The 27,706-nt window shown below is 45.8% G+C and overlaps 1 protein-coding gene across 13 annotated transcripts in view; it reads left to right on the plus strand.

Annotated features, from left to right (window-relative positions):
* The window catches only part of cbfa2t3 (CBFA2/RUNX1 partner transcriptional co-repressor 3), a 53,868-nt gene that overhangs the window by 6,179 nt on the left and 19,983 nt on the right, over positions 1-27,706 (plus strand). For 7 of the 13 annotated variants that reach the window (XM_088991364.1, XM_088991369.1, XM_088991371.1 and 4 more), the window contains exon 2: positions 26,076-26,231. In XM_088991364.1, coding sequence (XP_088847490.1) covers positions 26,076-26,231 — 156 coding nt within the window. Of the gene's footprint in view, positions 1-4,866; positions 6,055-24,886; positions 25,044-26,075; positions 26,232-27,706 lie in introns of those variants that run through there. The other 6 variants (XM_088991366.1, XM_088991377.1, XM_088991368.1 and 3 more) reach the window with 3 other exon arrangements.

The following is a 27,706-nucleotide window of genomic DNA, read 5'->3' on the forward strand; positions in this document are numbered from 1 at the left end:
GTTAGCATATCAGAAAGCGCTCAAGCATCCAGGAGATGCCGTCAATACAGAATAGAGACACAACAGAATAGAGCGCCTCCATTTGCGGCGTCAGATAGGGCGAGACAAAGCAGATTTCACCCCCACCCCCCTTCCCAGTTTTGCTATTAGCGCCCTCAAAAGAGACTTGCAGCCGCCGTGTGATGTCCCCGAGTTCATGGAGATCCGCGTGCGTTTCATTGTGCCGTTTATCACAGCGACCACATGGAGTGGCGGCGCTTAGCCAGTGACCGCTCAACAAAAGGCCAAATTAAGAGGAATGAGAGGCTGTCGGGGGAGGCTGGCTGACAGGCTGACTGACGTCCTTCCACCAGGAGAATAGCTTCCTGTCTGTCTCGGAGCTGTCACCTTGACAGCGATTCTTTTCTCTCGATGCAACCCCCCCCAATCGCCGACCTTTGTGTCACTCACGACCACACAGACACCTTACGCCTTTTTCCGTAGCCTATCAGAAAACAAAATCCGGATAGCAGCAAACAAAACACGGCTGACCACCGCTAGCAACTTTGCGCGGAATGATGAGGAGACGGAATTTAAAAGACAACCGACAAGTTGCATCCATAATTTGTCAAATGACTTCTACTGAGCATATTTGACAAAGATTTGACCTTTGAAGACTCACGCTGAATATTCAGGAAGTCTTGTTTTTGAGTTGTTGACGATGCCCTCCGTGACGTCACGGAGGGAACGCCCCTGACCGACAGAGCCACACGCAATGCATTTTGGCTACTTTGTTTCCTCTGAAAACACTGTGTTAATGGCAAAATTAGATGGAAAACGACATCAATAACACCATGGTGAATCGTTGTGTGTCGCAGCCAATTGCAGTAACACGCATAAAGAAGGTGAAAGTTGACACAAATTCCTAGCGGACAAATCAGCCCATTTCCAACCGAGCTTGTGCGCCATTTTGTGCATTTTCTGGGCGCTACATCGGAGTCCAGACGGCTCCAATTGATATTGAAGGACTTCTTGAATCGATTGCAAATATTGATGCTTTCCTCTTCAAAACGACGCATGTGAATCATATTTATAACTGGATGAGTCACAAGAAAGCCTCTTCTCCCAATCTGAAGCCATTGTTTTGGCAGTTTGTGAAGGAGTATCCTGGCGTGACGTCACCAACAAGGAGGCGGGACTTTGGGAATCTGCCCACTTCCGGGTTCAATTTGAAGTAGTTTTTCGACACTTGAAGTCATTTGTGTTGGTGACCAAAAATATCAGGCTGCATGTGTTTGCCTATTTTAGGTGCTATCAAACATTTGTCTGATGTCAGTTCGCAAACAAAAAATAATGGTGTCGGTTGTCTTTTAAATGAGTTTGGGTGCGCCCATGAGAGGAATTTATGAGTGACAAATGACCCCTCCCCCTGTCCCCCACAAAAAAAGGTTGATCAATTCCATGAAGATAACGTACATAAAATATATACGTACATAAATATATATATATATATAATTTGGCACGGCAAGCCTTCCTGTTTTTGTTGTATGCTATTGACATCTGGGTTTCCCATGGAAATATCCGTTTGTCAAGGCAAGATGGCGAGCGTCTTCCTCTCGCATTGTGCTTCTGGTCGCCGGACTTCAAGTCATCCAAAATGAACGTGGTCCATTGAGCTCCAGGTGGAAGCGACGCTTTTGGTCAGAGCGGCCAGAGTGGCACATTTGCGTGGCTGGCCGCGTCGTCGTCGTCGTCTGCTGAGACTCGAGTTGGGCCACTGCAGCTGTCTGTGTGTGCACTTTACAAGCTGCTTCGTTTTGTTGTGTAGACGCACGCAAGGGAGGGGTCACCAGCGTGTCAGCATTGTCGACTGTCCCCCGTCATCACACTTTGTGTGGGCCAACGCGGGTGCGTCTCAAGCGGACAGGTGGAGGATTCTCACTGCGGGATGGAGCAGCTATGGCTATCGTCTGAAATGATACATTGCCACTGAAACTTCATACAGTCATACCTTGGCTTACCAACTTCATTGGTTCCCAGACACAGTGTGGAAGTGTCTATCCCAAAAAATCTTTTCCCATAGGAAACCATTCCAATGAGAATAATCCGTTCCCAGGTCCCCATAAAACATTGTTTTCTACGTTCTAATTTTCTAAGGCTTAAAACTACACAAAATATACCTTATTTTATGTGTAATAAATGTGCGATGGTATTATGAACTGTACTGTATATTTCACCATCTTGAGCAAAGATCCCTTGTAGGTGCTTTCTCTGCGATCATTTTACCTTGTTCCTCATCAATTGTAAACACATTCTTTTCTTGTTGGTGGTCAATTAGCTGACATGTTTGGGCGTATCACAGTGTCACGGATGTTGTTGTGGCTGAAAAAGGCGCGTCACAACAACATCCGTAACACTCTGACCAAGGCGCAAGTATACGCCCAAACATGTCAGGAATCTGAAACACCTACAATACGCTGTCTGTAAGGAAAGAAATTAGATATCAAGTTGAAAGGATGAACTTAATACATTGTGTATTAAGTTCAGGATGTATTCTGTTTAGCTGGGTTGATAGCTTTTTGCTTCAAGTGTACAGATGGCTTGTGCGGGTTATTTGCGGAGCCTGATTGATGGCAATTTTAACCTTGCAGTCTCCACTCTGCCTTTGAACTCTCAAAGTTTTCTGAAACGAGTCCAAATGTCACTGTTTTCTCTCCATATTCTCACTCTGTCGTTTGCCTGTCTCTTTAATGATGATAGCACCTCCCCTCACTACTGCGTTCTTGACCAATCACATGGCTTTAACCGAAGACTGGGGGCGGGCAATAGAGGACCAAAACAAGCCGGCTGGCATTTTCTTGTTAGGAGAACAGGCTAGTTCGCAAACGACGCATCACTCATTGTGGCAGCTCCGTCCGTGTTTATCACGAAAAATAGTTTGTATGCCAAGGTAAAAATGTTACGTTGGTAAACCGAAAAGTTCGTAAGCCAAGGGGTTCGTAAACCCAGCTATCACTGTATTTTGTTTTCTGATAGGCTACGGAAAAAGGCGTAACGTGTAACTTCATACATGGTGACATGGACGGGAAATAACGCGTCCTGGCTTATGCGTTTTTCTGATGTCAGTGAGGAAACAAAAAATGGTGTCGGTTGTCCTTTAAATGAAATCATCTCAATGCTAAAAGAAAATACCTACGATGCTCCTTCATTTAGCAATCGTGACAGAACGAAGATTGTTATCCTGACGCGGCGCCGTGTGGTTCGTGACTGCTAATTGACGTGAACATCCAGCGAGTGCTTTTCGAGTTACGACTCCCTTGTAGCGCTTGATTGCCAAAGCATCCGAGATAAGAAAACAAAGGACTGGAGAGCAACGTCGGCGCAGATGCGGCTGCTTTTCAAATTGAAGGTTAAGCAGTAAATTCAAAGAAAGAGAAAAAAAACAACACAATAATAAATAGACAGCGGTGGTGTAAAGACAACCTAAAGAGAAAATAGATTGTGAGATATTATTGGGCGCTAATTAAAGCGGGCAACAAAGACGGCCAATAAAGAGTAACAATAAAATGGAAAATGGATGCGAGCATAAAAGCTTCGATGGAATAAAGGAGGAGCCAGCGTTTAATAATCTCTTCTACGTCCATTTATCTGATAGAGCAACTCCAAAAAAACATACAACAATACATTACTTTGAATAATAATAATAATAATAATAATAATAATAATAATACATTTCATTTATAAGCACCTTTCAAAACTCTCAAGGTCACTTTACAGTCCCAGGATAGGTTTTTCTGAGGGTGAGCAGCGGCAGCCACACGCGCCACTGTTTACTCAACCCGAAAGTAACTCAAATAGATAGAAAGCTAGCCAATAGATAACCAATAGCTAGCTAGCCAGCCAGCTAGATACCCATATAGCTAATAGATAGCCGGCCAGGGAGCTAGATAGCAAACGGATAGCGAATAGCTAGCTAGTGAGATAGCCTGCCAGATAGCTGGATAGCTAGATGAATAAATCAATAACTACTCATACTAAATGCTAAATTGATACCATCGCCCTCCTGAATTATTCGTCTTCCGGATACATCCACTCATGCACAAAATCCCTGAAAAAAAGACATGCAATTTTTCATGTGCCTGGAATATCTCCATTAAATCAAGGATGTATAATAAATAAACAGATCAATTTAAAAAAAAAAACAGATAAGAAAATAAACACTAAATAAACACTAAATGAGTTGGCGGATGGCTTTGCTCTTGGTATAGAGTCACAACTTGGGAAAAATGAATATCCAATTCTATATTTCATTGTATATTTTATTTTTTTCGTTTCATTTGGGACGTCAAATCGAGGAAAACACGCGTTTGAATGAAATGCGTCTAAATGAGCCGCTAGCTTAGCACCCTCCTTGGTCGTCTTGATGTGGGGAAACAGCGGCACGTACTGGCCGGCGAGGGAACTGACAAAACATTCACCAAGTCGCTGGTCACTTTACAATTGGAAGAAGAAGGAAACAAGGACACGGGCCGCAATGGCATTTTTAAATGCGGCTGTCTTACAATTAAACGTCTTTTTTGACAGCGATTGTCACCTCGTCAGTTACATTGGTGGGTGTGTGCGTGTGTGTGTGTGTGTGTACGTGTGTGTGTGTGTGTGCGTGCGTGCGTGCGCGCGTGCGCGTGAGAGAGAGAGAGAGATTGAGAGAGAGCGAGAGAGAGAGAGAGAGCTCCAGATGGTGTTTAAATCCATACAGAAGGCTACAGAGAAGCAGAGAGAGAGAGACAGAGAGAGGAGGAGAGAGAGAGAGGGTAAAGGGGAGAGATAGAGATATAGAGGGACAGCGAGAGAGAAGAGAGACACTGGGATAGAGAGAAAGACAGAGAGAGGGAGCTCGAGAAGGGGAGAGACAGAGAAAGAGGGAGAGAGACGTGACAGACAGAGAGGTGGAAGAGAGAGAGCTCGAGAGCCGGAGGGTGGGGGAGATCCAGAGAAAGAGAGAGAGAGAAAAAAGAGCAAGCGAGGCGGAGGACGAGGCGAGGGAGCCGCGGTTGGTGGGTGCGCGCAGTGGGCTCGCCAGCTTCCATTCATGACGGAGGACAAACGAGAAACACCAAGGAGCTTTTGGCTCTCTTTTTTTGGGGGGGCTTTGGGGAGGGCGGCGAGCCTTGAGCAAGCTTGATTTCCGCACCCAAGAAAGCAGCACGTGTTCCCAAAGTCAAGCCTCAAAGCCTTGTTGACAGTCCAGTCGGCGGAGGTGGACAACAACAACAAGAAGAAGAAGAAGAAGAAGAAGAAGAAGGTGGAGCGCGTTATGATTTCCTTTCTTCACATGATACAACAACGCACACAAACCCATCAAGCAGTCCAAAAAACCTGAGGAATTATTCTTCCCGCTCGTTTTTGGGACTCAAACACGCGCGCGGGAAGCAAAGGAGAGGAAGCTTTTTAAAGTCACGCAAGGATACCGACGGACGGACGGACGGACGGACGCGGACGCTGCAGACTCGAGGATCCGCATCTTGTTGTTTTTGCACTTTGGACGTGGCGGTCACCGGGATTGGACAACTTTACCGGATGACTTTGCTTTGTTTTGTTTTGTAGTCAAAATTGCCTTTTTTTTTAAATTTAAATTTAAACCTCCATCTGATTCTGATTCTGATTCATCTTTCCAAATAGTGACCATCGGCAAGAAAGCGGATTTAAATGGCCATTTTGTGACATTTCACATGTGACTAAACCAAAGACCATTTTCTCTGTATCTATTTTTGTTGAGTTGATTTTTGTGGCTGGTGTCATCCAGAGACGAAATACCTCAAGTTGGAATCCCAAGAGTCCATTCCGAAGCCCCCGCCGACCCCACCCCAAAGGAAAAGTTGATGTTTAAACCTCTTGAAGATTGTCCCCGTTCTATCTGCAGTGGCCGTATGCCCCCCGGGACCGCCCCGGGACCCCGACCCCGACCCCCTCCGTCCCGCGTACCCTTGAAAGAATGAGGATTGAGGCGATATAAAAGCTCTTCTCCAAAACTGGATTATCGCCTCTTCGCCAACCTCCATTTGACCTCCACCTTCAGTGAGTAAATCGACGTTGACCCCCCCCAGCATGTATCAAGTGACATCTTGCAAAGCCAACAAAAACAAAACAAAACATTTGTGTGCGAGTGAAAGATTGAAAGTTGTCTTATTTGTGCTTGTTATTTATTTATGTACTTTTATTTTTTATTTATTTATTTTATTTGTTTTTTATTTGTGTGTTATTTATGTATTGTTTTTTTATGTTTATTTGTGTTGCATTTATTTATTTGCTTTTTATTTGTTTATTTATTTCTTTATTTGTTTATGAATTTTTATTTATTTTTATTTGTGTTGTGTTTATTTATTTATTGTTTTTTGTTTTTCTGTGCTTTTTTAAGTAATTTATTTATTTGTTTTATTTAATTATTCATGTATTTATTTATTCATATAAGTGTCCCTTTATTTATACGCATTTATTTATATTTGTGGTTTATTTATTTATGTATTTATTTTTATTTGTGTCTTATTTATCTATTCATTTATTCATTTGTCTTTTTGTGTTTATTTTTGGTGTATTTATTAATTTATTCGCTTTTTATTTATATATTTTTTATTGTTTTTGTAATTATTTGTTTTGTTTATTTATTCGCTTTTTATTTATTTATTCATATACGTATTTATTTATATTTGTGTTTTATTTTTGTGTGTGTGTTTATTTAAGTATTTATTCGTTTATTTATTTATTTATTTTTATTTTTTTTTTTTGTTGTATTTATTTATTTATTTGTTTGTTTGTTTGTTCCATCAAAGAAGGGCTAACTCACCCTGCTGGAATTGCTCAATTTGCACACTCCATATTCATCATTCATCATTGTTCAACTTTGTGTACTAGAGGCAACAACCCGAGTGACCTGTGTGTGTGTGTGTGTGTGTGTGTGTGTGTGTGTGTGTGTGTGTGTGTGTGTGTGTGTGTGTGTGTGTGTGTGTGTGTGTGTGTGCGTGTGCGCGTGCGTGTGTGTCTGTCTGTGGTGTGGTTTTTCAATGTCAACATGATTTGATCCCAAGTCAACTATTATATCTCGTTAGATAACGTGAGATAACGCATGTCCAGATACGTCTTGGAAGGAAAACTAACCAATGTGGGGGTGCGCTGCATGAAGGCTGTGGCGGGGTCTTAATAGTATCATGAGCTGCCGACATGCTTTACACTTGTTTTAATGTATTTATGAGCTCGTGAACTTCTGTTGGAGTTTACATTTATTGCAGGGAATAAAAGTGGGCATGACAGGGAAAGAGGGAGACTGAGAGAGAGAGAGAGAGAGAGAGAGAGAGAGAGAGAGAGAGAGAGAGAGAGAGAGAGAGAGAGAGAGAGAGAGAGAGAGAGAGAGAGAGAGAGAGAGCGAGCAAATGGGAGAGGGAGAGAGAGAGAGAGAACATGTGTGAGAGAGAGCATGTGAGAAAGAGAGAGAGAGAAATGGGGAGAGAGAGAGAGAGAGAGAGAGAGAGAGAGAGAGAGAGAGAGAGAGAGAGAGAGAGAGAGAGAGAGAGAGAGAGAGAGAGAAAGAAAAACAGTGAGAATGAGAAAGAATGAGAGAGAACAAGAGCGAGAGAAAGAAAAAGAGAGAGAGAACGAGAGAAAAAGGGGAAAAAAGCAAGCAAGAGAGAGAACAAGCGAGCAAATGGGAGAGGGAGAGAGAGAGAGAACGAGAGAGAGAGTCTGCACTTGAACATGAAAGTGATGCTGAAACAAAGTGATGACCCCAACTGGTGATGGAGGTGATGGCTGGATAAATGGCGACATTGTTGGCGTAGTGAAGCGTGTGGACGCGCGTGACACCTCCCGCGCACTTATTTGTCCTCTTTTGTCCCGCTTGGCCTCAAAATGGAGGAGACGAGCGCTTTCCATCACGCCGCCGAAGCTCTTTTCCGAAGAGACGCTGACGATCGCACGTCAGCCAAAGTTCTTGAACACCCTCACAGCGCTCCCTTCCGCCGCTGAGTGCAACGCTAAAGCAACAAGGAGATTTTTTTTTTCCCTTCCGTAAATATCATCTGAATAATTGAACAGCCCATAATAGACTCCAACAATGGATTTGAGGTTACAGCAGGCAGGGTTGAAACCGCAGTGCGGACGCCCTGCTCCGCCGCGGAGGGTAAGTCCATCAGCGAGCAGGAAAGCGGACCGTCCCTCGGGAGACGGATGTCCCCCCCGTCGTCATGAAGTCATGAAGTAGCGCTTTTAAAAGGCCCGCCGCCGTTCGTTAGCATCCCGGCGTGAGTGGTTATTCGCCGCCCGTTTACCGCACGCTTGCCGATAACTCCGGCAGGGGACGTCGGCTGATGTTTTACGACACGGGAGTCAAAGTCAACGAAGGCCCGAGGGCCAAATCCGGCCCGCCAAATCCTTTTTTTCGGCCCGCGAAAGCAAATTGAACTTGTGAAATTCCATGATGCTTGCTAAAGTCCGAACCAAAATGTCAACTTGTCGTACGTAAACAACAATAACGGGCATTATTCTTGACTTCAGATTTGAAAACTAGTTATTCCTTCATTTCTTGTGCGCTCTAGATGTAACATGGTGTCAAAGTCAAGGTCCGGGGGCCAAATCTGGCCCGACACATCATTTTCGTTCGGCCCGCGAGAGCAAATCAAGTCTGCAAAGTGACGTGATGCTTGCTAATGTCCGAAGCGAAATTTTCAAAGTGTCCAAACTAAAACGCAACAAAAGTCATTGTTCTTGACTTCAAATTTGAAAACTAGCTTTTCATTCATTTGTTGTGCGCTCTCGATGTAATATGTGGAGGGGATGAAACATTCTAATGGCTTCCCCAAATTCATAACGGCCCTCGAGAGGAAAGACAGAATTACAATGTGGCCCGCGGCAAAAATTGACTTTGACACCCCCGTTTTACAAGACACATTTGTCCTCACCGTCGGTCATTCGCCGCAGTCAAATCAAACTGGGATTTCTGGTACCCGCGCGTGGGGTGGCGAAAGTGTGCCGTGCGCTAATTATTGTGATTAAAATGCGGGCAGTGCAGGTGAAGCCGCCTGCCTCCTAATTAATGAGCTGAGCAGATGGCCTCAGGTGGGCGTGCGCTCCCGACGTGCTCGCCGCGAGTCGCTCACGTGGTCAACGCAACAAAAGACACCTGGGCCGCCACAGACGAGACGAGATAAACAAGCCAAAGACATCCGGCTCGTGTCCGTGCTTTGAGCTTTTGAGCCATCCCTGACCTCACAAACGTACCCCTGAATGCCTCTCTGGGGTAAATATCACCTAAACCTAAAACGGTTTCTTCAGCCGTCATCTGTACTTCTTTGAAGGTGTCGGACGTTTCGCTCCCCATCCACGTCTGCAATCAAAGGAAGGGGGTGTGCAAAACTAGTCCGCCAGCCACCCTGGCGCTGTGTGGTTTGGTCCCTCCGCCGAAAACTAGTTCGTGTGTCAAGACTATATGCTTGCGAATTTAATGTTCGTGAGGCGAAAAGTTTGCGATCTAAAGCGTTTGTAAGCCGAGGCGTCACTGTACTTGAAATATACGCTGCTATTATTATTCCAAAGGGCAGTGCCTTTGTCACCCGGAGAAGCTATCGCAAATCACCTGCAGGTCTCCGCCGTGAAAATGAAAGAAATAAACAACTTCTTGCCGCGGCGAGCTCTCGAGCACGTATTGTGCATACAATAAGAGTCGTCGTGAAGGAAGAATAAAAGAAAAGAGGATACGTGAAAGCGCAGTACTCTCTCAGTCAAGAAGCGTACATTCTGGTAAACATCAGAAACGGAAACTGATAAGTTGGAAGGCATTTGGGGTTTCTTCAACTTTGCATTCCTGTCGGACAGCTGCAAACACAGCCGCTACGTTTATTTGGAGCTTGTGTTAGCTAAAAACAACAACACACCCTGCGCCGTCGACAAAGGCTTATCCAGTTTGGCTATCATGAAGTATAAGATATCGTCGCGCAGTAAATATTGAAACTCAGAGAGAAAGTCTCATGACACCCGCAGAGTCATTGCCTTTGTTTCTGGAGGTGTCCCCTGAATATAAGCATTCATCCAGTGCGGATGGAAATGATTGTAATATTTTGCATTTGGACAAACTGTCATTACTTTGTCACCCTCTCCTCAAACTGAGGTTAGGGTTTAGGGTTTAGGGTTAGGGTCAGTGTTAGGGTTTATGGTTAGGGAATCCAACATCAATCTTGGTGGGGACGCGTTAGGTTTTTTCAAATTCACACTGATTGAATCCAACATCGAGCTTTGTGGGGACGCGTTACTTCTTCTTTTCCTTTGGGCTTTTCCCTTCAGGGGTCGCCACAGCGAATCAATGTCCTCCATCGATCCCAGTTTTGTGCATCCTCTTCTCTCACACCAGCTATCATGTCCTCTTTAACAACATCCATAAACCTCCTCTTGGGTCTTCCTCTCGCTCTCCTGCCTGGCAGTTCAAGGCTCAGCATCCTTCTCCAGATATAGTAGATATAACTCTCTTGGCGACTCTAATATGAGTTGTCTGGCCCGTTGTCTAATATGTACTCATTCCTGATCCTATCCAACCTGGTCACTCCCAAAGAAAAGCTCAACATCTTCATCTCTGCTACCTCCAGCTCTGCTTCCTGTCTTTTCTTCAGTGGCTTCAGTGGCACTGTCTCCAGACCAAACGTCACGGCTGGTCTCACCACCTTTCCTTTCATCCTAGCTGAAAGCCTGACATCACACATCACACCTGACATTTTTCTGCAGCCCTTCCTGCCTGTCTGGACACGCTTCTTCACCTCTTTTCCACACTCTCCATTGCTCTGGACAGTTGACCCCACGTACTTAAAATCTTCCACCTTCTTTATCTCTTCTCCCTGTAGCATCACTTTTGATTTTGGATCCCTCTCATTCACAGAAATATATTCCGTCTTGCTGCGACTGATCTGTCATCTGCAAACATCATGGACCAAGGAGATTCTAGTCTAACATCGTCTGTCGGCCTGTCCATCACCATTGCGAATAAGAAGGGGCTCAGAGCTGACCCCGGTGGAGTCCCACCTCCACCTTGAAATACCTCCGTCACACCGACAGCACAACTCACGACTGTCTTACAGTCATGATACATGTCTTGCGCCGACCGCTCTGTCATACTTTTCTGTCACTCCAGGCTTCCTGATGCAATAGCACGGCTCTTCTCTGGGCACCCTGTCGTACGCTTTCTCCAGACCCACGTTACGTTTTTTGAAATTCACACTGATTGAATCAAACATGGAGCTTTGTGGGGACGCGTCACTTTCGCTGTGGTTTGCCAGCGGGAGCCGTTCCGACATGGCAGACACTCGGAGACGGCAGGCGATTCTCAGCAACTCTCCTCCTAACCTCCGTCGCCGCTTGCTCGGTTCTATCCGAAGCACGTCTGCGCTCCACATGTGTTTGACATTAGTGCGACAAGGCTGGCCATCCTCTCTCGGGAGCTGGGGAATGTCAAAGAATAGAGCGGAGAACTTGAACTGCTTCCCGACATCTGACGGAATGAGAAACGCACTCTGCGGACAGCTGGCCCCGCTGACGCCACGGCGTGGGAGCAGAGCTAGAAGGGCGGAGGCCAAGTGAAACCCCAAATGGGCCTGTGTGTAAAATAGCACTTTTTCTCCATTCGCCACCCTTCCTTCCAAGTAAACCGTGATACCTCGGCTTATGAACGCTTTAGCTAATGAACTTTTCGCCTTATGAACATAAAATTCATAGAGAATATAATCTTGGCATACAAACTAGTGTTCGGCAAGGGAACCAAACCACACGGAGCGCCACGGTGACTGGCGCACCAGTTTTCGGCGGATGAACACCAAACCACACGGTCGAACAGCGCCACGGTGGCTGGCGGACTCGTTTTTCTCAGCCCTTTGAGTGCAGACGTGGTTTGTTATTGAGCTACTGAGTACTTTTGCTCTTATGACACCTAAAAAGACCCCACCACAGGCTAGTGCAGTGGTTCTTAACCTGAGTTTGATCGAACCCTAAGGGTTCGTTGAGTCGCTCTCAGGGGTTCGGTGGATCCTCCGCCACAGAGGTCCATCCCTCAGTCTAGACTGCAGTAGGGACAGTCATTGGAAGATAAATGACTTTATTATATAGTACAGTTTATTTCTTTAACGACAATCCGATAGCACATTTATTATCCATAAAAGAAGGTCTATTTTGTGTAGTTTTAAGGCTTATTTGGTTGAAAATGATGTTTTGTGGGGACCTGGGAAGGGATTCTTCTCATTTTTAATGGTTTCTTATGGGAAATAAATGTTTGGCAGACAAACTTTTCGCCTTCATACACACTTTCTGGGAACCAGTTAAGTTCGTAAGCTGAGGTATCACTCACTGTACTTGCTGAGATCCCGAGCAAAAACATCCGACACTCCGGACCCATTTCACAACACTGTTTTACATCCACTGCAATTAGAAGGTGCCTCATTTTGAGTTTCCGTGCGTGCTGAGAAGGTGAAACCCTCTAATTACCATGCGGGAAAAACCTCTTGTGATTATTTCTTGGATTGCCGTTTGATCCCCCCCCTCCCCCAGGAATTACCCCGACACGAGCCACGTGGTGAAATTGCACTTTGAAAAACAAGATCACGTTTCCAGCCGAGGCATAAATAGAGCTCATATAAATGAAATTGCGGTCTGAATTGAAGGCAAAACATTTCCGCCTCCTCCCTTCCTTGTCTTGTGCCCCCTCTGCTTCCCGGCTTTCCCTCTTCACCTTGGACTTCCCGGCGTGGACAGAAACCTTTGACCTCCTGGCGACCCTCTTCGGCGTCCCCCGTCGTCTGGCCGCCCCTGCCCGCCGCCTATCTGCGACGCTTCGTGGGAGCGCACGGCTGGAAGTGCGCTCAGATCAGAGTTGGACACAGGAAACAGCCGGGCTAATCGACGCTAGCCCTCTTTTAATCCAGCCAGATGAACGGCGTGGCGACGTTCATATCAGCGTGCCGCCACGTCTCCATATGAGGCTAGCCCTCCCCTTCCTCGTGGCCTTCGTCTCCGACGGCGAGTAAACACGCGGGAAAGAACCCGGGCCCGGATGATCAAAGGACCACCGACGCCTACGGACGTATTAATTTCGAGCCGTCTGGACTCCAATGTCGCGCCCAGAAAATGCACAAGATGGCGCACAAGCTCGGTTGGAAATGGGCGCATTTGTCCGCTGGGGATTTGTGTCAACTTGCACCTTCTTTATGCGTGTTAGCGCAATTGGCTGCGACACACGACGATTCGCCATGGCGTTATTGATGTCGTTTTGCTTCAAATTTCGCCATCAACACGGTGTTTTCAGATGAAAAAAAGTACCCAAAATGCATTGTGTGTGGTTTTCTCGGTCAGGGGCGTTCCCTCCGTGACGTCACGGAGGCCATCGTTATCACCTCGAAAACAAGACGAGCCGAGCTGCTGAATGGCGTTTGTGTTAGCGGCGAGGAGACCTTAATCTCGGCTCCAGCCTTCCTTCCTCTGACTCTCACGCCTCTCCTCGCACGCTTTGAATACCGTACACCTCTTGAGGTGTATGTATGGCAAGAGGACCCCCCGCACTCTCAGGGTGATAGGTCCCTATTCTCAGGTTGGGGGGAGCAGAGGACTACTCCCTGCCACTCCACTGATTACTTCTATTGTCCTGACTAACGACTGGCCTGATTGCCCTATTTGCACTGGTATCACCTCATCAGCATGACTAATCCTATGATGCCTGAGCAGGCTGTTGTACGAACGATCCAAATTGCACCTCACACCACCATATCGGTATAGTGAAGGATTTAGCTGTTTTATGAAAATCGCTTCTTTTGCTCCCCTTTCAAACCATCTATGTTCTTTTGCTAAGATTTTAACCTCATTGTCGTCAAATGAGTGGTGGCTAGCTTTTAGGTGCATCTGTACTGCCGATTGAGGCCCATTAGTATTATCCCTGCCATGTTGATAAAGTACAGATGACGGCTGAAGAAACCTTTTCATCGATTATTATTATTATTATTACAAGAGTCTTCGTTTAGAGTGTGGCAATAATAGAGAGAAACCTAAATAGCCAGCTATTAGATAGCCAACAGATAGCCACCTAGATAGCTCCATAACTAATAGATAGCCAGCTAGATAGCTAATACACTGAATGTCACTATTAACTACACAGAGAGCTGGCTAGCCAGCTAGTAGATAGCTAATAAATAGCCAATAGAGAGCTTGTCAGATAGCTAGCCACCCAGACAGCTCTATAGCTAATAGCTAGCTAGCCAGATAGTCAGTTAGTTAACGCCGTCAGACGGGCGTGGCGGAATTCCACCAATCTGTTTTTCTGTTTTTTTTTTTTTGTTTTTTGACCGTCAAAGTATTTTTCGATCTGATATTTGGATCATTATTCATTGTACTCGATAAATCGGCAGGCGGCCATTAGGACGTCAGGGCAAACAGTGTCGCGCTCGGTTGCAGCTGGCTGGAAAGAGAAGGAGCAGGAGAGAGGGATGGAGAGCTAGCGAGACCAGGAGGGGGAGAAAGGGCAGGATAGCAGCTGTCGGGCGTCCATCGCGCACCTGTCACACAGGAAGTGAGCACCGGCCACTGTTTCCTGGATACACCTCCTCAAACAATGCTCCTGGAAGAAATTGAGGGAGAACATCTGATCGGAGTGGCGAAAGACAGACGACCTAGCCACTCCGCGCACTAAAATATGTAGCATGTCGTATGTAGCGGGAGATTAGAGTCTGGGAAAATCAAACTGTTTCTCATGTGAGCTGCCACGTGGTCTCGGATGTGTGTGTTTTGGGGCTTGGGCGGTCGGTTGCGCGGTTAAAGGACAACCGACACCGTTTTGTTTCCTAACTGACATCAGAAAAACGTTTTATAGTATATTTTTAGTCAGATCATAGTTTGCACAAACTATGATTGGCTAGTCACATGATTGGCTCATCACGAGCCAATCTTAGCATCACTAGCCGCTGATAAGAGCATACTGGCCAGGGCTAGCGCACTGTATCTGCAGCGATATATTGTGTTGATTTAATAGCGTTTTTGGCTGGAGGAGAAGAAATGTATTTGGTTGCAGATTTACTGTTAAAGCCATTTTCAAGAAGAGATGGATATCATTTGGGTTGTACAGCTCGAAGCTAGCAAAATAATATTGAAATTTTGCAATGAGGTTAGCATGAATCCACACGTTGATAGTAAAAATTCCGTTTAATGACAGTATTTCTCAAGTTTTACCCTCTAGTGGACGTGTAGTAAGATCACAGCAGACTGATTGATTCAGACATAGCACGACTGAAGGCCTAGGAGTGACATGCAGGGCCCGCCACGGCATCATACACAGGACACGCGTGTGCGTGCGTAGCGTTTAGCATCTCCTCATGCTGTATTCTCAGCCTTCAGTTGTCACTCGTCAAGATGTCAAGTGACGCATTTGATGCTGCTGGTGGGACCAAAAAAAAATCTGCTTTGTCACATTTGTCAAGACGGGTCCTCACGAGAACCCTCTGCCCCATTCCCAGGTTGCCCTTCACGCTGCCCGTATGCAATTAGCCGAGTAATTAAAAGCTTGATGAGCTAATTGGTGCTGGGCCAAGCTGCATTTGGCTGATGGAAATTCTTTTGGTTGGGCCAGATGAGCTGCAATATGCTTTTTGATCGCGATTGATTCGGTTTGTAGTCAATCAAATTGGCTAATTTGGTTTTTGGTTTTCTTTCCAAATTTCCCTCTCATTTTTCAACCCTGATTTTCATGCTGAATTTACTCTGTCATGACCTCTGAACTGGTTGTTTCGTACAAAGGTGATTCAGTGTCGAAATTGGATGAAAAGGTTTCTTCAGCCGTCATCTGTACTTCTTTGAAGGTGTCGGACGTTTCGCTCCTCATCCGACAAGCTTCGTCAGCGAACTAAAATTGTCTGATTATGTACTATGACTGGCCCTGATTGCCTCATTGGCCCCTGGTTTCATCTCATCAGCATGACTAAGCCTATGTGACAATGATCTAAGAAGTTTCTTGCAAGCACGAGTTGAGGTTTAATTTAGATTGCTGGTAGCAGGGCTACCAGCAAGACTTTAGTTCGCTGACGATGCTTTTCGGATGAGGAGCCAAACGTCCGACACCTTTAAAGAAGTACAGATGACGGCTGAAGAAACCGTTTCATCGATGGACCAATCCTGTACGATTGAGAGAAAATGCGAAATGACAAACTAAATTACATTTGAAATCTGCTGGAAAATAAATGATTTTGGTTTGTTTGGGATGAATGAACTCCCACTGTAGATAAAATCGACATCAAAAAATGTACCTGGATCCAGATCGTTTTATAATCATAGTCATAATAATAATAATACATTTCATTTCTTGGCGCCTTTCAAAACTCTCAACGTCACTTTACAATCACAGGATGAGTATTTCTGTGGGTGAGCAGCGGCAGCCACACACACCAGCGTTCACTCAATCCAGAATAACTCAAATGGATAGAAAGCTAGCTAGCCATCTAATATATAGCTAATAGATAGCCAGCCAGATAGCTAGCTAGCTAGATAACTAGTCAGCTAATAGATAGATAGCTCGATAGGCTAGATAGGCAGCCAGCTAGCTAGACAGCTAATAGGTAGTTAGCTAGCCATTTACTAACCACTTGATAAAATCAAATGTAACCAAATTTTTGGGGTCTTTTGTGCTATGCTATAACTCCAGCACAGCAATCATCCACTCCTTTTTGTCCACAGTTTTTTCCTTTGTTGGCATTTTGACTTCAGTCAACACCTTTTGTGATTTTTATTTTATTTATCGTGAATCAATAATAACCCGTCAATGTGTGTGAGGTTGAGGCTGTCAAGGAGGAAGGAGCTAACCTGACATTGCCTAGAGCCTACATCGCTAATAGATGGCCTCTGTAATCACTTCAAATCTGCGTGACAGTGGTCTAGGATAGTGTTTTGGATTTCCCTGGTGGCTCCGGTTTAGCTCAGGTGCGGAACTCCCTCCATGCTCGTCTCGGTAGCCCCGGACGGATATTGAGAGGAATGATGTCATGTCTGATGGTGAATGCTAACGGAGGTCATCGGATAGAGCAAGTCTGAGCCACCGTTGGAGCGTGGCAGCCAGAGGCGAAGCTCGCAACTGACAAGGAGAGGCACCGCTGAGCGGAACCTCCTTCGACGTCATTCCCGTCTCATCGCTTCTGCCCCCCCCCCCGTCCCAGATGTACAAGTCCAATCACCTTCTTCAATGCGGTATCTGTTCAACCGTGGACTCTTAACTCCTCCCCCAACCACTTCCCACGGGCTCTCGGTGGCAGCTGTGCTGGTGATGGCAGCGTGCCCACGGTACAAGCTGGCTGTGGGGGTCCCAGGTGGCCCTCGTGACAGTTATTGATGTTCAGGTGTTCCACTCCTCTCACGCAGAGACCCCCGGAGCCACACACAAACACAAACGCCGCACGCCAAAATCGTTTCTGAACATTTGACACGAAGCGAATGCGTGTCGTGTGCAAATTGTCGTCCCAACACAGGTCCCTGGATTTGGTGCCTGCGCAGTTTACGCCGCATGCAGAACACTAAATCCCAATGGGTGAACGGTCCGTTAGCTTTCGCAGGATCTGCATGCAACATTGTGACCTTCTTCTTTTCCTTTGGGCTTTTCCCTTCAGGGGTCGCCACAGCGAATCAATGTCCTCCATCGATCCCGGTTTTTGTGCATCCTCTTCTCTCATGCCATTCATGTCCTCATTGACCACATCCATAAACCTCCTCTTCGGTCTTCCTCTCCTGCCTGACAGTTGAAGGCTCAGCATCCTTCTCCCGATATAGTCCCTCTCTCTCCTCTGGACATGTCCAAACCTTCTCAGTCTGGCCTCTCTGACTTTCTCTCCAAAGCCTCTAATACAGTGGTTCTTAATGTTGTTCCTTCCTCCAATGACTGTGGCTACTAACTGCAGTCTAGACTGAGGGGTGGACCTCTGTGGCGGAGGATCCACCGAACCCCTGAGACCGACTCACCGAACAAACCCCTAGGTTTCGATCGAACCCAGGTAAGAACCAATGCCTCTAATATGAGTTGTCCCTCGAATGCACTCACTCCTGATCCTATCCACCCTGGTCACTCCCAAAGAGAACCTCAACATCTTCATCCCTGCTACCTCCGGCTCTGCTTCCTGTCTTTTCTTCAGTGGCACTGTCTCCAGTCCAAACATCATGGCTGGTCTCACCACAATTTTACAGACCTTTTCCTTTCATCCTAGCTGAAAGCCTTCTATCACACATCACACCTGACATTTTTCTCCAGCCGCTCCAGCCTGCTTGGACACGCTTGTTCACCTCTTTTCCACACTCTCCATTGCTCTGGACAGTTGACTTAAAATCCTCCACCTTCTTTATCTCTTCTCCCTGTAGCATCACCCGTACTTGGATCCTTCTCATTCACACACACCCTGAACAAAACTTTCTATGGTCCAGATGGGAGACTTTTTTTTTCCTCTCCCATGCTGGGCTGGAAGAGACACATTTGGTACGACTTGCCACTCCTAACACACTCCAGATGTGCCTGGCTCGCCAAGAAGTTGTTCTTGGCCCAGGCTACCTTCACTAAATGTCGCAAATACTTTCCTTTATTTAGAAATGACTCGGGCGTAGTGGCCGATGGATCCTTGAGGGGAGGTCTGAAATGAGAAGGGGGCAAGAAGATAAAAGACCTGAAATAAATGATTAGTACAGACGCGGGGGCGGGGCTAAATGAAGGGATGGGGAATGATACGAGAAGTGGAGGAGGAGAAAGGAGAGGTGAGGGAGTCAGCGCAAGTCGCACATCTGGATTTTATTAGCAGCCGTTGGGAAAATCTGAAAAGGAAGTTTTTTTCTTCTCTTTTTTTTTTCTCTCCGCGAGCACGTCGGCAGCAGTGATGTGCTTGCACGTCACCACTTCAGTGCCGACAGGAGCCAGACCTTCCCGACGGAGAACAGATGCTCGCTAGAACTTCAATACAATTACATCAATAACAACTTTCACAGATAGGAGCTGTGGGTGACAAGATACCTGCAGCTCCCACAGACAGAAATATAACACGTCTACCCTTAACCCAGAATTCATTTCCTTTCATACGCACGCACACACACACGCACGCACACACACACACACACACACAAGCCGTAAGGAAGGAGGCCGGGGAATAGTGAGTGTGAGACCCACTGTCCAGGATGAAACATCCGAGCTCAATGAATACATCAAAGAGAAGGCTCCAACGGATGATGTACTCAGAGAATGTCTCAGACAATGGGGAACAGAGGATGAGGTGCTGGAAGAGGGACAATCATGGGAGGAAAAGCCCCTCCACGGGATGTACCATCGAACCATAGCAGAAGTGGCTGATCTCAAGAAGTCCTATCAGTGGCTAGAGAGGGCTGGCCTAAAGGACAGCACAGAGGCACTCATCCTGGCTGGTCAAGAGCAGGCCCTGAACACCAGAGCCATAGAGGCAGGGATATACCACACCAGACAAGACCCAAGGTGTCGGTTGTGCAAAGAGGCACCTGAGACAATCCAACACATAACTGCAGGGTGTAAGATGCTGGCAGGGAAAGCCTACATGGAGCGCCATCACCAGGTGGCTGGCATAGTCTACCGAAACATCTGTGCGGAGTATGGACTGGAAACCCCAAGGTCAAAATGGGAAACACCTCCCAAGGTAGTAGAGAATGACCGAGCAAAGATCCTGTGGGACTTCCAGATACGGACTGACAAGATGGTAATGGTCAACCAACCAGATATCGTGGTCCTAGGTAAAGGGCAAAGGAAAGCCGTTGTCGTAGATGTAGCGGTCCCGAGTGATGGAAACATCAGAAAGAAGGAACATGAGAAAATGGAGAAATACCAAGGGCTCAGAGAGGAGCTGGAGAGAGCCTGGAAGGTAAAGGTGACAGTCGTGCCTGTGGTGGTCGGAGCACTTGGGGCAGTGACCCCCAAACTCGACGAGTGGTTGCAACAGATCCCGGGAACAACATCGGATATCTCGGTCCAGAAAAGCGCAGTGCTGGGAACAGCACGGATACTGCGCAGAACCCTCAAGCTTCCTGGCCTCTGGTAGAGGACCCAAGCTAAAAAAATGGGGGAAGACTCCTCCCATGGTGGGTGAGACGAGGATTTTTTTTATATGTAAGTGCTTTTAAGCACAAACCACCTCCCTATAGTGGCTTTCTGTCAGGCTTGTTTGTTCAGTTAGCATTACAACCCCCCCCCCCGACCCCTCCTCCACCCCATCATGTTTGCAGCTTGAGCACATCACATCTGCCGACATATGTCATACGCATTTGTGTGTGTGTGTGTGTGTGTGTGTGTGTGTGTGTGTGTGCATGCGCGTGCGTGGTTGTGTGTGTGTGTGTGTGTGTGTGTGTGTGTGTGTGTGTGTGTGTGTGTGTGTGTGTGTGTGTGTGTGTGTGTGTGTGTGTGTGTGTGTGTGTGTGTGTGTGTGTGTGTGTGCAACCTCGCCACACAGGCTGTCATTAGTGTGGACTCCAAAGCCTCTGAACTCCAAATCAGATCAAGATGAAGCCGAGTCCGCAAGGGTTCGCATGGGTCCGAAGGCACCCGATTGGTGCTGACACAAATAAACAAATCTTAGGCCACCGTGATTAGCCATCCTGAGAGAACATCTGCTCTTTCTATAGCTTGCTGTTCTTCCTCAGGAGATGAGCTTACGCGCCACTGCGCCTCAGCATTTTTCTTTTTTTTTACTCTTCTAAATAGAAATGTGTCTGTTTTTAGCGCGCGGGGTGTGAGAGAAGATGTATGTGTGAATTTAAGGTCCACGGCCCAGGGCTGCAAGCCCCGTGTTTTGATACCGAGGCCCGGTGCGGGGGATGCGGGCCAAAGGCTCAGGATCTGTTTGTGCGGACTCCTCAGCGGCTTCATCGGGAACAGATGTGGGAAGGCAGGCGGCCGGGCAGCCAGCCAGAGCAGCTGGGAGAAATTAAAAACAACAGCATTCCTGGAGACTGGGCCAATTACAGCGGGGGGGATGGCGACGGAGTAAGGGGGGGGGGGCTAAGCGACAGACCGAGAGAGAGTTTTTGGACTATGTGGTCACTGACAAGAGTCTCGGTGGCCATTGAAGAGGCAAAAACGACTGCGGTGGTTTCAATTTGGATTAGATTTATTAGTCTCGCGATGGAGAAATGGACATTTCACAGCAGCAAAGTGATGAAAAGAATGAAAGCAGAAAAACAAAATTCAGGATCTGCTGTAAAGGCAGCCACTCTCGCGGTGCCGTTTTGACGTCAAAAGAACAGAAAAAACGCAATACCAAATAACATGACGACACAAAGACACAGAGAGTCATTCATTCGTCAGCACTCTCTGTACTCTCTTTGTGACACGAAGCAGTTCCAGATGAAATTATTATTATAATAAATGATATGGGTCTGGAGTTATCTGAGCTTTAAATGAGGGCGGCTGTCCAAAATACAATGCCATACATACATATTGTTTTATTTAGTGCTTTAACAACAGCTGGAGCTACAACAAAGCGCTAAAATGGACAAAAGAAAAATGCTGCCCCTTGTGGAAGGGACAAAAACATAGCCAGAGGTCTGACCAGCGCTTTAGCGGGGTTGAATGAACGCTGGCGCATGTGGCTGCCGCTGCTCACCCACAGAAAAACGCATGCTGTGACTGTAAAGTGACCTTGAGAGGCGCTTAGAAAGGAAATGGATTATTATTATTATTATTATTATTGTTATTATTATTAAGCATGAAAAAGCAAAACACAGAGAAAATCGAGAATGGCGCTCTCTGTCACGCTTTTCAATTCCCGAATAAATTTGGGAATGGCAGTGAATGAGTTAATGGTCAATGACAGCGGCACATCTGCTTCCTCTTGATGGGGGGTCCAGAACTGGATCGAAACCACCTCACCCTACCTGATATTGTCTTTTTCGTCTCCCTTCTGCTTTCTCGGCAAGTGTTTCGTCCTTCAGCGCAGATGGCCGCAGATGGCGGTGGTGTTGGGGGGGGGTCGGTGGTGTTGCAGACTTCCTAATGTATTAAAAAGTGAAATCCCTGGCCTGGTGTGTTATGTGTGAGCTCCGTCCCTGTAGCTGTTCAGATTATACAGCTGTCTGTAATCCCAAAAGAGGGAGTAAACAGACTCGGCGGCCTCCGCTATCCTCATCTTCCTTCCTTTCTTTCAGCCGTCCGTCCCAATGAGCATCATAAGAATCATAATAAAAATATTAGCCAGCGTGTTTTTGGCATCTGGGAATCCACACATTTTGTTTTCAGCCCATCGCATACTTTCCCTTTAAAAGGGAGATCCTAGCTTAGTGCTAACAAACAACGCTAAACATGATGATCGATACATAGTTGAAAATTATGTTTTATGGGGACCTGGGAACGGATTATTATTATTTTAATGGTTTCCTATGAGAAATTAATGTTTGGAATACACACTTTTCGCCTGACACACACTTTCTGGCAACCAATTAAATTCGTAAGCCAAGGTATCACTGTATTTCATTTATAGTGGGTTTTGTTTGTTGCTTGCCTTAAACTGCTGTTATCAATATTCATTTTTTGTTATCAAAGTTTATCTAATAATAATAATGCATTTCATTTATAAACACCTTTCAAAACTCTCAAGGTCACTTTACAGTCACAGGATAAGTTCTTTACTGTGGGTCAGCAGCGGCAGCCACACGCATCAGCGTTCACTCAACCCAGAATAACTCAGATAAAAATCTAGCTAGCTAGCTAATAGATAGTTAGCTAGATAGCAAATGGCTAGCTATCTAGATAGTCTGCTAGGCAGCCAGATAGCTAATAGACAGTAAATAGATATCAAATAGCTAATGTGTCGCTTTGTCGGTCAGGGGCGTTCCCTCTGTGACGTCACTTAGGGGGTCGTCATCAACTGGACTGGAAAACAAGACTTCCTGAATATTCAGCGCGAGTCTTAGAAGGTCAAATGTAGCTCGATGCGCTGGAATCTTTGTCAAATGCGCTCAGTAGAAGTCATTTGACAAATGATGGACGCAACTTGTCCGCAGGTGTCGGTTGTCCTTTCATCAAAAAGACGTTTGTTTACGAGGCCATACGGCGGATTCCCCGCGGGAAACTTTGTTAGCACAGGGTGGCTTGTTGATGTGGTTGGACTTCTTTTTCAACGTGTCTATTTATACCAGTCGCTATCTCCGACACTCGCGTGTTTATGTCGCGAGTGTCTAGCGGGGTTGGGGGGGCCCTCATGCTTTTGAGGATCATCATGTCGATGACCCTCATACGGCACAACGGCGCGGTGACACTCTTTAAATAAGGAAGGCAACTGCTGCAAGCTTCTCTGTCGTAAAAAAAGGGGATGAGGAATACTTGGGGCAAGAGTTTTTGCAGATGAAATCAATGCTATTTTATTTATTTCAATCAATGATGATGGTTTTGAGATGAAAAAGTGTTTTATCATTTGTCGAGTAGAAGTGTCGAGTAACAGTTTCTTCCATTATGTTGGATGAGGAGCGAAACTTCCAAAAAGTACAGATGACGGCTAAAGAAACCTTTTCCTCGATGGACCGCACCTGTACGACCGAGAGCCTAGAGCTCACAAGTCCTGTGTGGCATATTTGAATGATTTGTATCCGTTTGTAGATGTCAGACATGTTCGGTCGGACGCTGTGGACAAAGACTCGAACGCGGGAAGATTGTCTTCTACTGCCGGCAGGGGACGCGGTCATTCACGACAGACGCCCAAATACTGCAGCCCTCTGCCAAGCTATTTATTGAGAGTATATGCGAATGAAAGGAATACATGAGTCAAACATAGTTTTCTTGATTAGAATACCACGCCCGTGGACGTTCTAAGCACCAACAGCCGTAAGCGATAAAACATGGCTGTTTGAATTGGTTGTCTTTTCCGTGAACCGATCCATTTGTAACCTGGCCAATGAGCGCTTCCTGTGAGGGGGTTTCAAGTCCTCAATTACTCCTGTGACGGAGGAGTTTTCTGCCCAAGTCCAGATCTCCGAGATGAAGACGACGACTGAACAGGCAGATTGAGCCCAGGCCATCGATTAATAGTTCGCTTGGCCAGCTCAGCGTGGGACTTATGAGGCATTTTTGGGGGGCAAAAAGGACATTATGCTAAACTGCCATCCTTGACCGGATTTTTCGGTGTATAAGGCGCACACCCGATGAATGGTGTATTTTTTCCAAATAGAGGCGCAAGGTCATCTTTTGAAGAAAATCAAGGCTTTAGGGTCCGCCCTATACATATATCATCAAGTATATTATTAGTGAGTGAGTTTCTTGTTGAACAATGTTATAGGTTAGTAGTTACATCGATGAAACCACATCAAAGTTGCCATCTTGGTTTTTAGTTATCTAGCTATACAGCTGTTTATCTAGCTAGCTAGCTATCTGAGTAGCTAGCTACCTAACTAGCTATCTGGCTATCTAGATGGCTACCTGACTATCTAGCTGGCTATCTATTAGCTATGTAGCTATCTATCTATTAGCTAGTTAGCTAACTTTCTATCTATTTGACTTGCTTGCGGGGTTGGCGCGTGTGGCTGCCGCTACTCACCCACCGAAAACGTATCATGTGACTGTAAAGTGACCTTGAGAGTTTTGAAAGGGGCTTATAAATCAAATGATGATTATTATTATTATTATTAAGTGGTGCTTCTAATAGGGAGCACCTCACGCCAATCATCACCGGCTCGTCGTTTGTTCTAAGATACGTTTGATGTGAGACGAAATGTCAGTTCTTGCTGCAATCAGGCTTTCAGTTGAAATATGAGAACTTCTTCTTCTCCTCCATGAGTAGACGAAAGGCATTTAAAAACACCCCCCCCAAAACACTTTTCCTCTCCGCCGTCCATTTGCTCCCCGCGATCCAGTCTTGCTCTTGCTCTTGCCTTGTTTGGTCCTGGCAGAGCAGAGTGGAGCCTCCGCTAGCGGGACGGACGTCTCCTGAAAGTCAGTGGGACGGATGATGGACAGCAGCAGATCCGGCTGCACTTGTCACGGGCCGTCAAGTCCGAGAAGGGACAGCCGCGCCAGCGCGCGACTTTGTCAGTCGGTGAGATTGGTCGGGGGCACCGATTGGGATGTCGGAGCTGCGCAGGAGACTCAAGGCTTAGTTAGTTAGTGGTGCTCTCAGTCAGCGGCAGCGGCGGCAGCTGAGTGGCTGAGCAGGTCTTACTGGATGGTCTCCCAGCCTTGCCTTTGGAAAACCAACTGAGACACAATACACATTTCAGGCCACTTCCACCCTGCGCATTGAATTGCTTTGCTTGTTTTATAATAATTATAATAATAATAATAATAATACAGTTCATTTGTAAGTGCCTTTCAAGGTCACTTTTAGCTTGCTATCTGTTAGCTATCGGGCTGGCTGTCTATTAGCTATCTATCCAGTTAGCTGGCTATCTATTGGATGTCTGTGGGCTTGCTAGTTTGCTGGCTATCTATTAGCTATGTATTGGCTAGCTGGCTATTTGTTAGTTATCTATCAGGGTAGCTAGCTATATATAAGCTGGGATATCTATTGGCTATTTGTTAGCTATCCAGCTGGCTGGCTGGTTATCTCTATCCTCTTCCTCCCTCCACCTACGTGTGCCACCCCCCCTGCCCGTCTCAGCACGATGGGGGACAGAGTTTTCAGCTGCTCTGCCCCCAAACTTATTGTATTCTATTTTGTGATTGTATTTTATTTATGATAGTACCTATGCTTGTCTGTGACTGTAAAGTGTCCTTGAGAGCTTTGAACGGCGCTTAAAATAAAATGTATTATTATTATTATTAATATAAAATGATAAACATGACAGTAAAAGTTATAACATTTATAAATGACCTATAAACAATTTGGTATACAATAGTATTGACTAGAAAACGTTGCTTAAAAAAACAGATTGACATCGTATACTACTCTGTCGTGTAAAGGTCACGTCAGCCATTTTGAATGGATTTCAACTTGCGACCGTTTGACTTGCGACCGTTTTGTCGGAACGGAACCCGGTGGATTTTTATTTTGATGTTTTGTATTTGTCTTTTCTTCACGCTAATGCTCCACATTAACGTTTACTCTCTCCCTGTCTTGATTTGTCGCTAGGTAGCAGAGTGCAGAAGGTTGGAACAATGCCAGATTCACCTGCGGATGTGAAAAGCCAGCCCAGGTCCACCCCGCCAACCATGCCTCCTCCACCGCCGGCGGTTAACCAAGCAACCGCTCGAAATGCTTCTTTCACCCCCGCCACCAGTAAATCAAGTAAAAAAACAAATGCACAACTTCTCTACTTTTGGAAATATCACTTGAATTATCATATGATACAATTTATTTCTAAGCACCTTTCAAAACTCTCAAGGTCACTTTACAGTCACTGGATAAGTTTTTTTTTCCTGTGGGTGAGCAGCGGCAGCCACACGCGCCAGCATTCACTCAACCCTGAAGTAACTCAAATAGATAGCACGCTAGCTAGCTAGCTAGCGAATAGATAGCTAATAGCTAGCAAATACATAGCTAATAGCTCGCGAATAGATAGCTAATAGCTAGTGAATAGATAGCTAATAGATAGCGAATAGATAGCTATCAGCTAGCGAACAGATAGCTATTAACTAGCGAATAGACAGCCAATAGCTAGCAAATAGATAGCTAATAGCTCGCAAATAGTTAGCGAATAGCTAGTAAATAGATAGCTAATAATACATTTAATTTCGAAGCGCCTTTCAAAACTCTCAAGGACACTTCTATAAATATTCATGATACTATATTATATTAAATATAATGCTGCAATTAATATATTTTGATTCATTTCAATAAGTTTTGTATACTCTGGCAATCTTGTTTGATTGAGTGCATAAGAAGAAATGTTTAATTGTCAATAAAAAAAATCATACGTACATGCCAATTTTTTTTTATTTTTTTTTTCAACCTTGCTTTTTTACTGGTAGTTTTATTACTTAAAATTCTTACCTTTACTTTTTTTTTTGTATTTAGCCGTTTTTGTTGAGGGCCATTTTGTTTCTTATGGATAGCAATGTCCATTTCAGGACAGAAAATGATGATGACCTTTGCTATTATAATTGTGGGTAAATGAAATGTATTATTGTTATTGTTATTATTTCATAAAGACTTTTTGATACTAAAAATGGTGGTTTAAAATTTGAATCCAAGGACTTTTTGTAGACACCCAATTTGGATGTCTTCTATTTAATATCAAGTTTCCGATGCGAAGAGATGAAGTAAAAAGTCCCGTCTGGACAAAATATCATGAATCAGCTATTTTAGGCCAGCAGAGAAGGCCTTGCAGGCCCTGTCGGCCCGCTGAAGCGGAACAGTTCTGGCGCCCGGGTGCCTTTGCTACTTGAGCGTGGAGTGTGCTCCTCGGTGGCTAAATGCCCTTGCTGTTGACAAGAGTGCGCGTGCGAGGCCGGCTGGCGGCAGTGGCGCGCGAGTGGCTGCCTTGCCCACCAGCTGGTGGAAAGGCGGCGGGGCAGAGGCCGCCATTTCCGCGCCAGGAGACTTGCTTTAGCCATCGTGCTTAATTTTGACGCACGCTGCCAAGTGCGTCAAAATAGGCCACTCATACATATTAAGTTAGTTAGTTATCTAGCTAGCTATCTGGCTATCTATCCAGGCTAATGGCTGGCTATCTAGGAGGCTGGCTTCTATTAGCTAGCTGGCTGGCTATCTATCCAGCTGGCAAGCTATCTATTGGCTGGCTATCTGTTGGCCATCTATTA

Source organism: Hippocampus bargibanti, linkage group LG03 (assembly GCF_051943395.1).
Source record: "Hippocampus bargibanti isolate YZ-2025 linkage group LG03, ASM5194339v1, whole genome shotgun sequence".
In the NCBI taxonomy this organism is placed as follows: Eukaryota; Metazoa; Chordata; class Actinopteri; order Syngnathiformes; family Syngnathidae; genus Hippocampus; species Hippocampus bargibanti.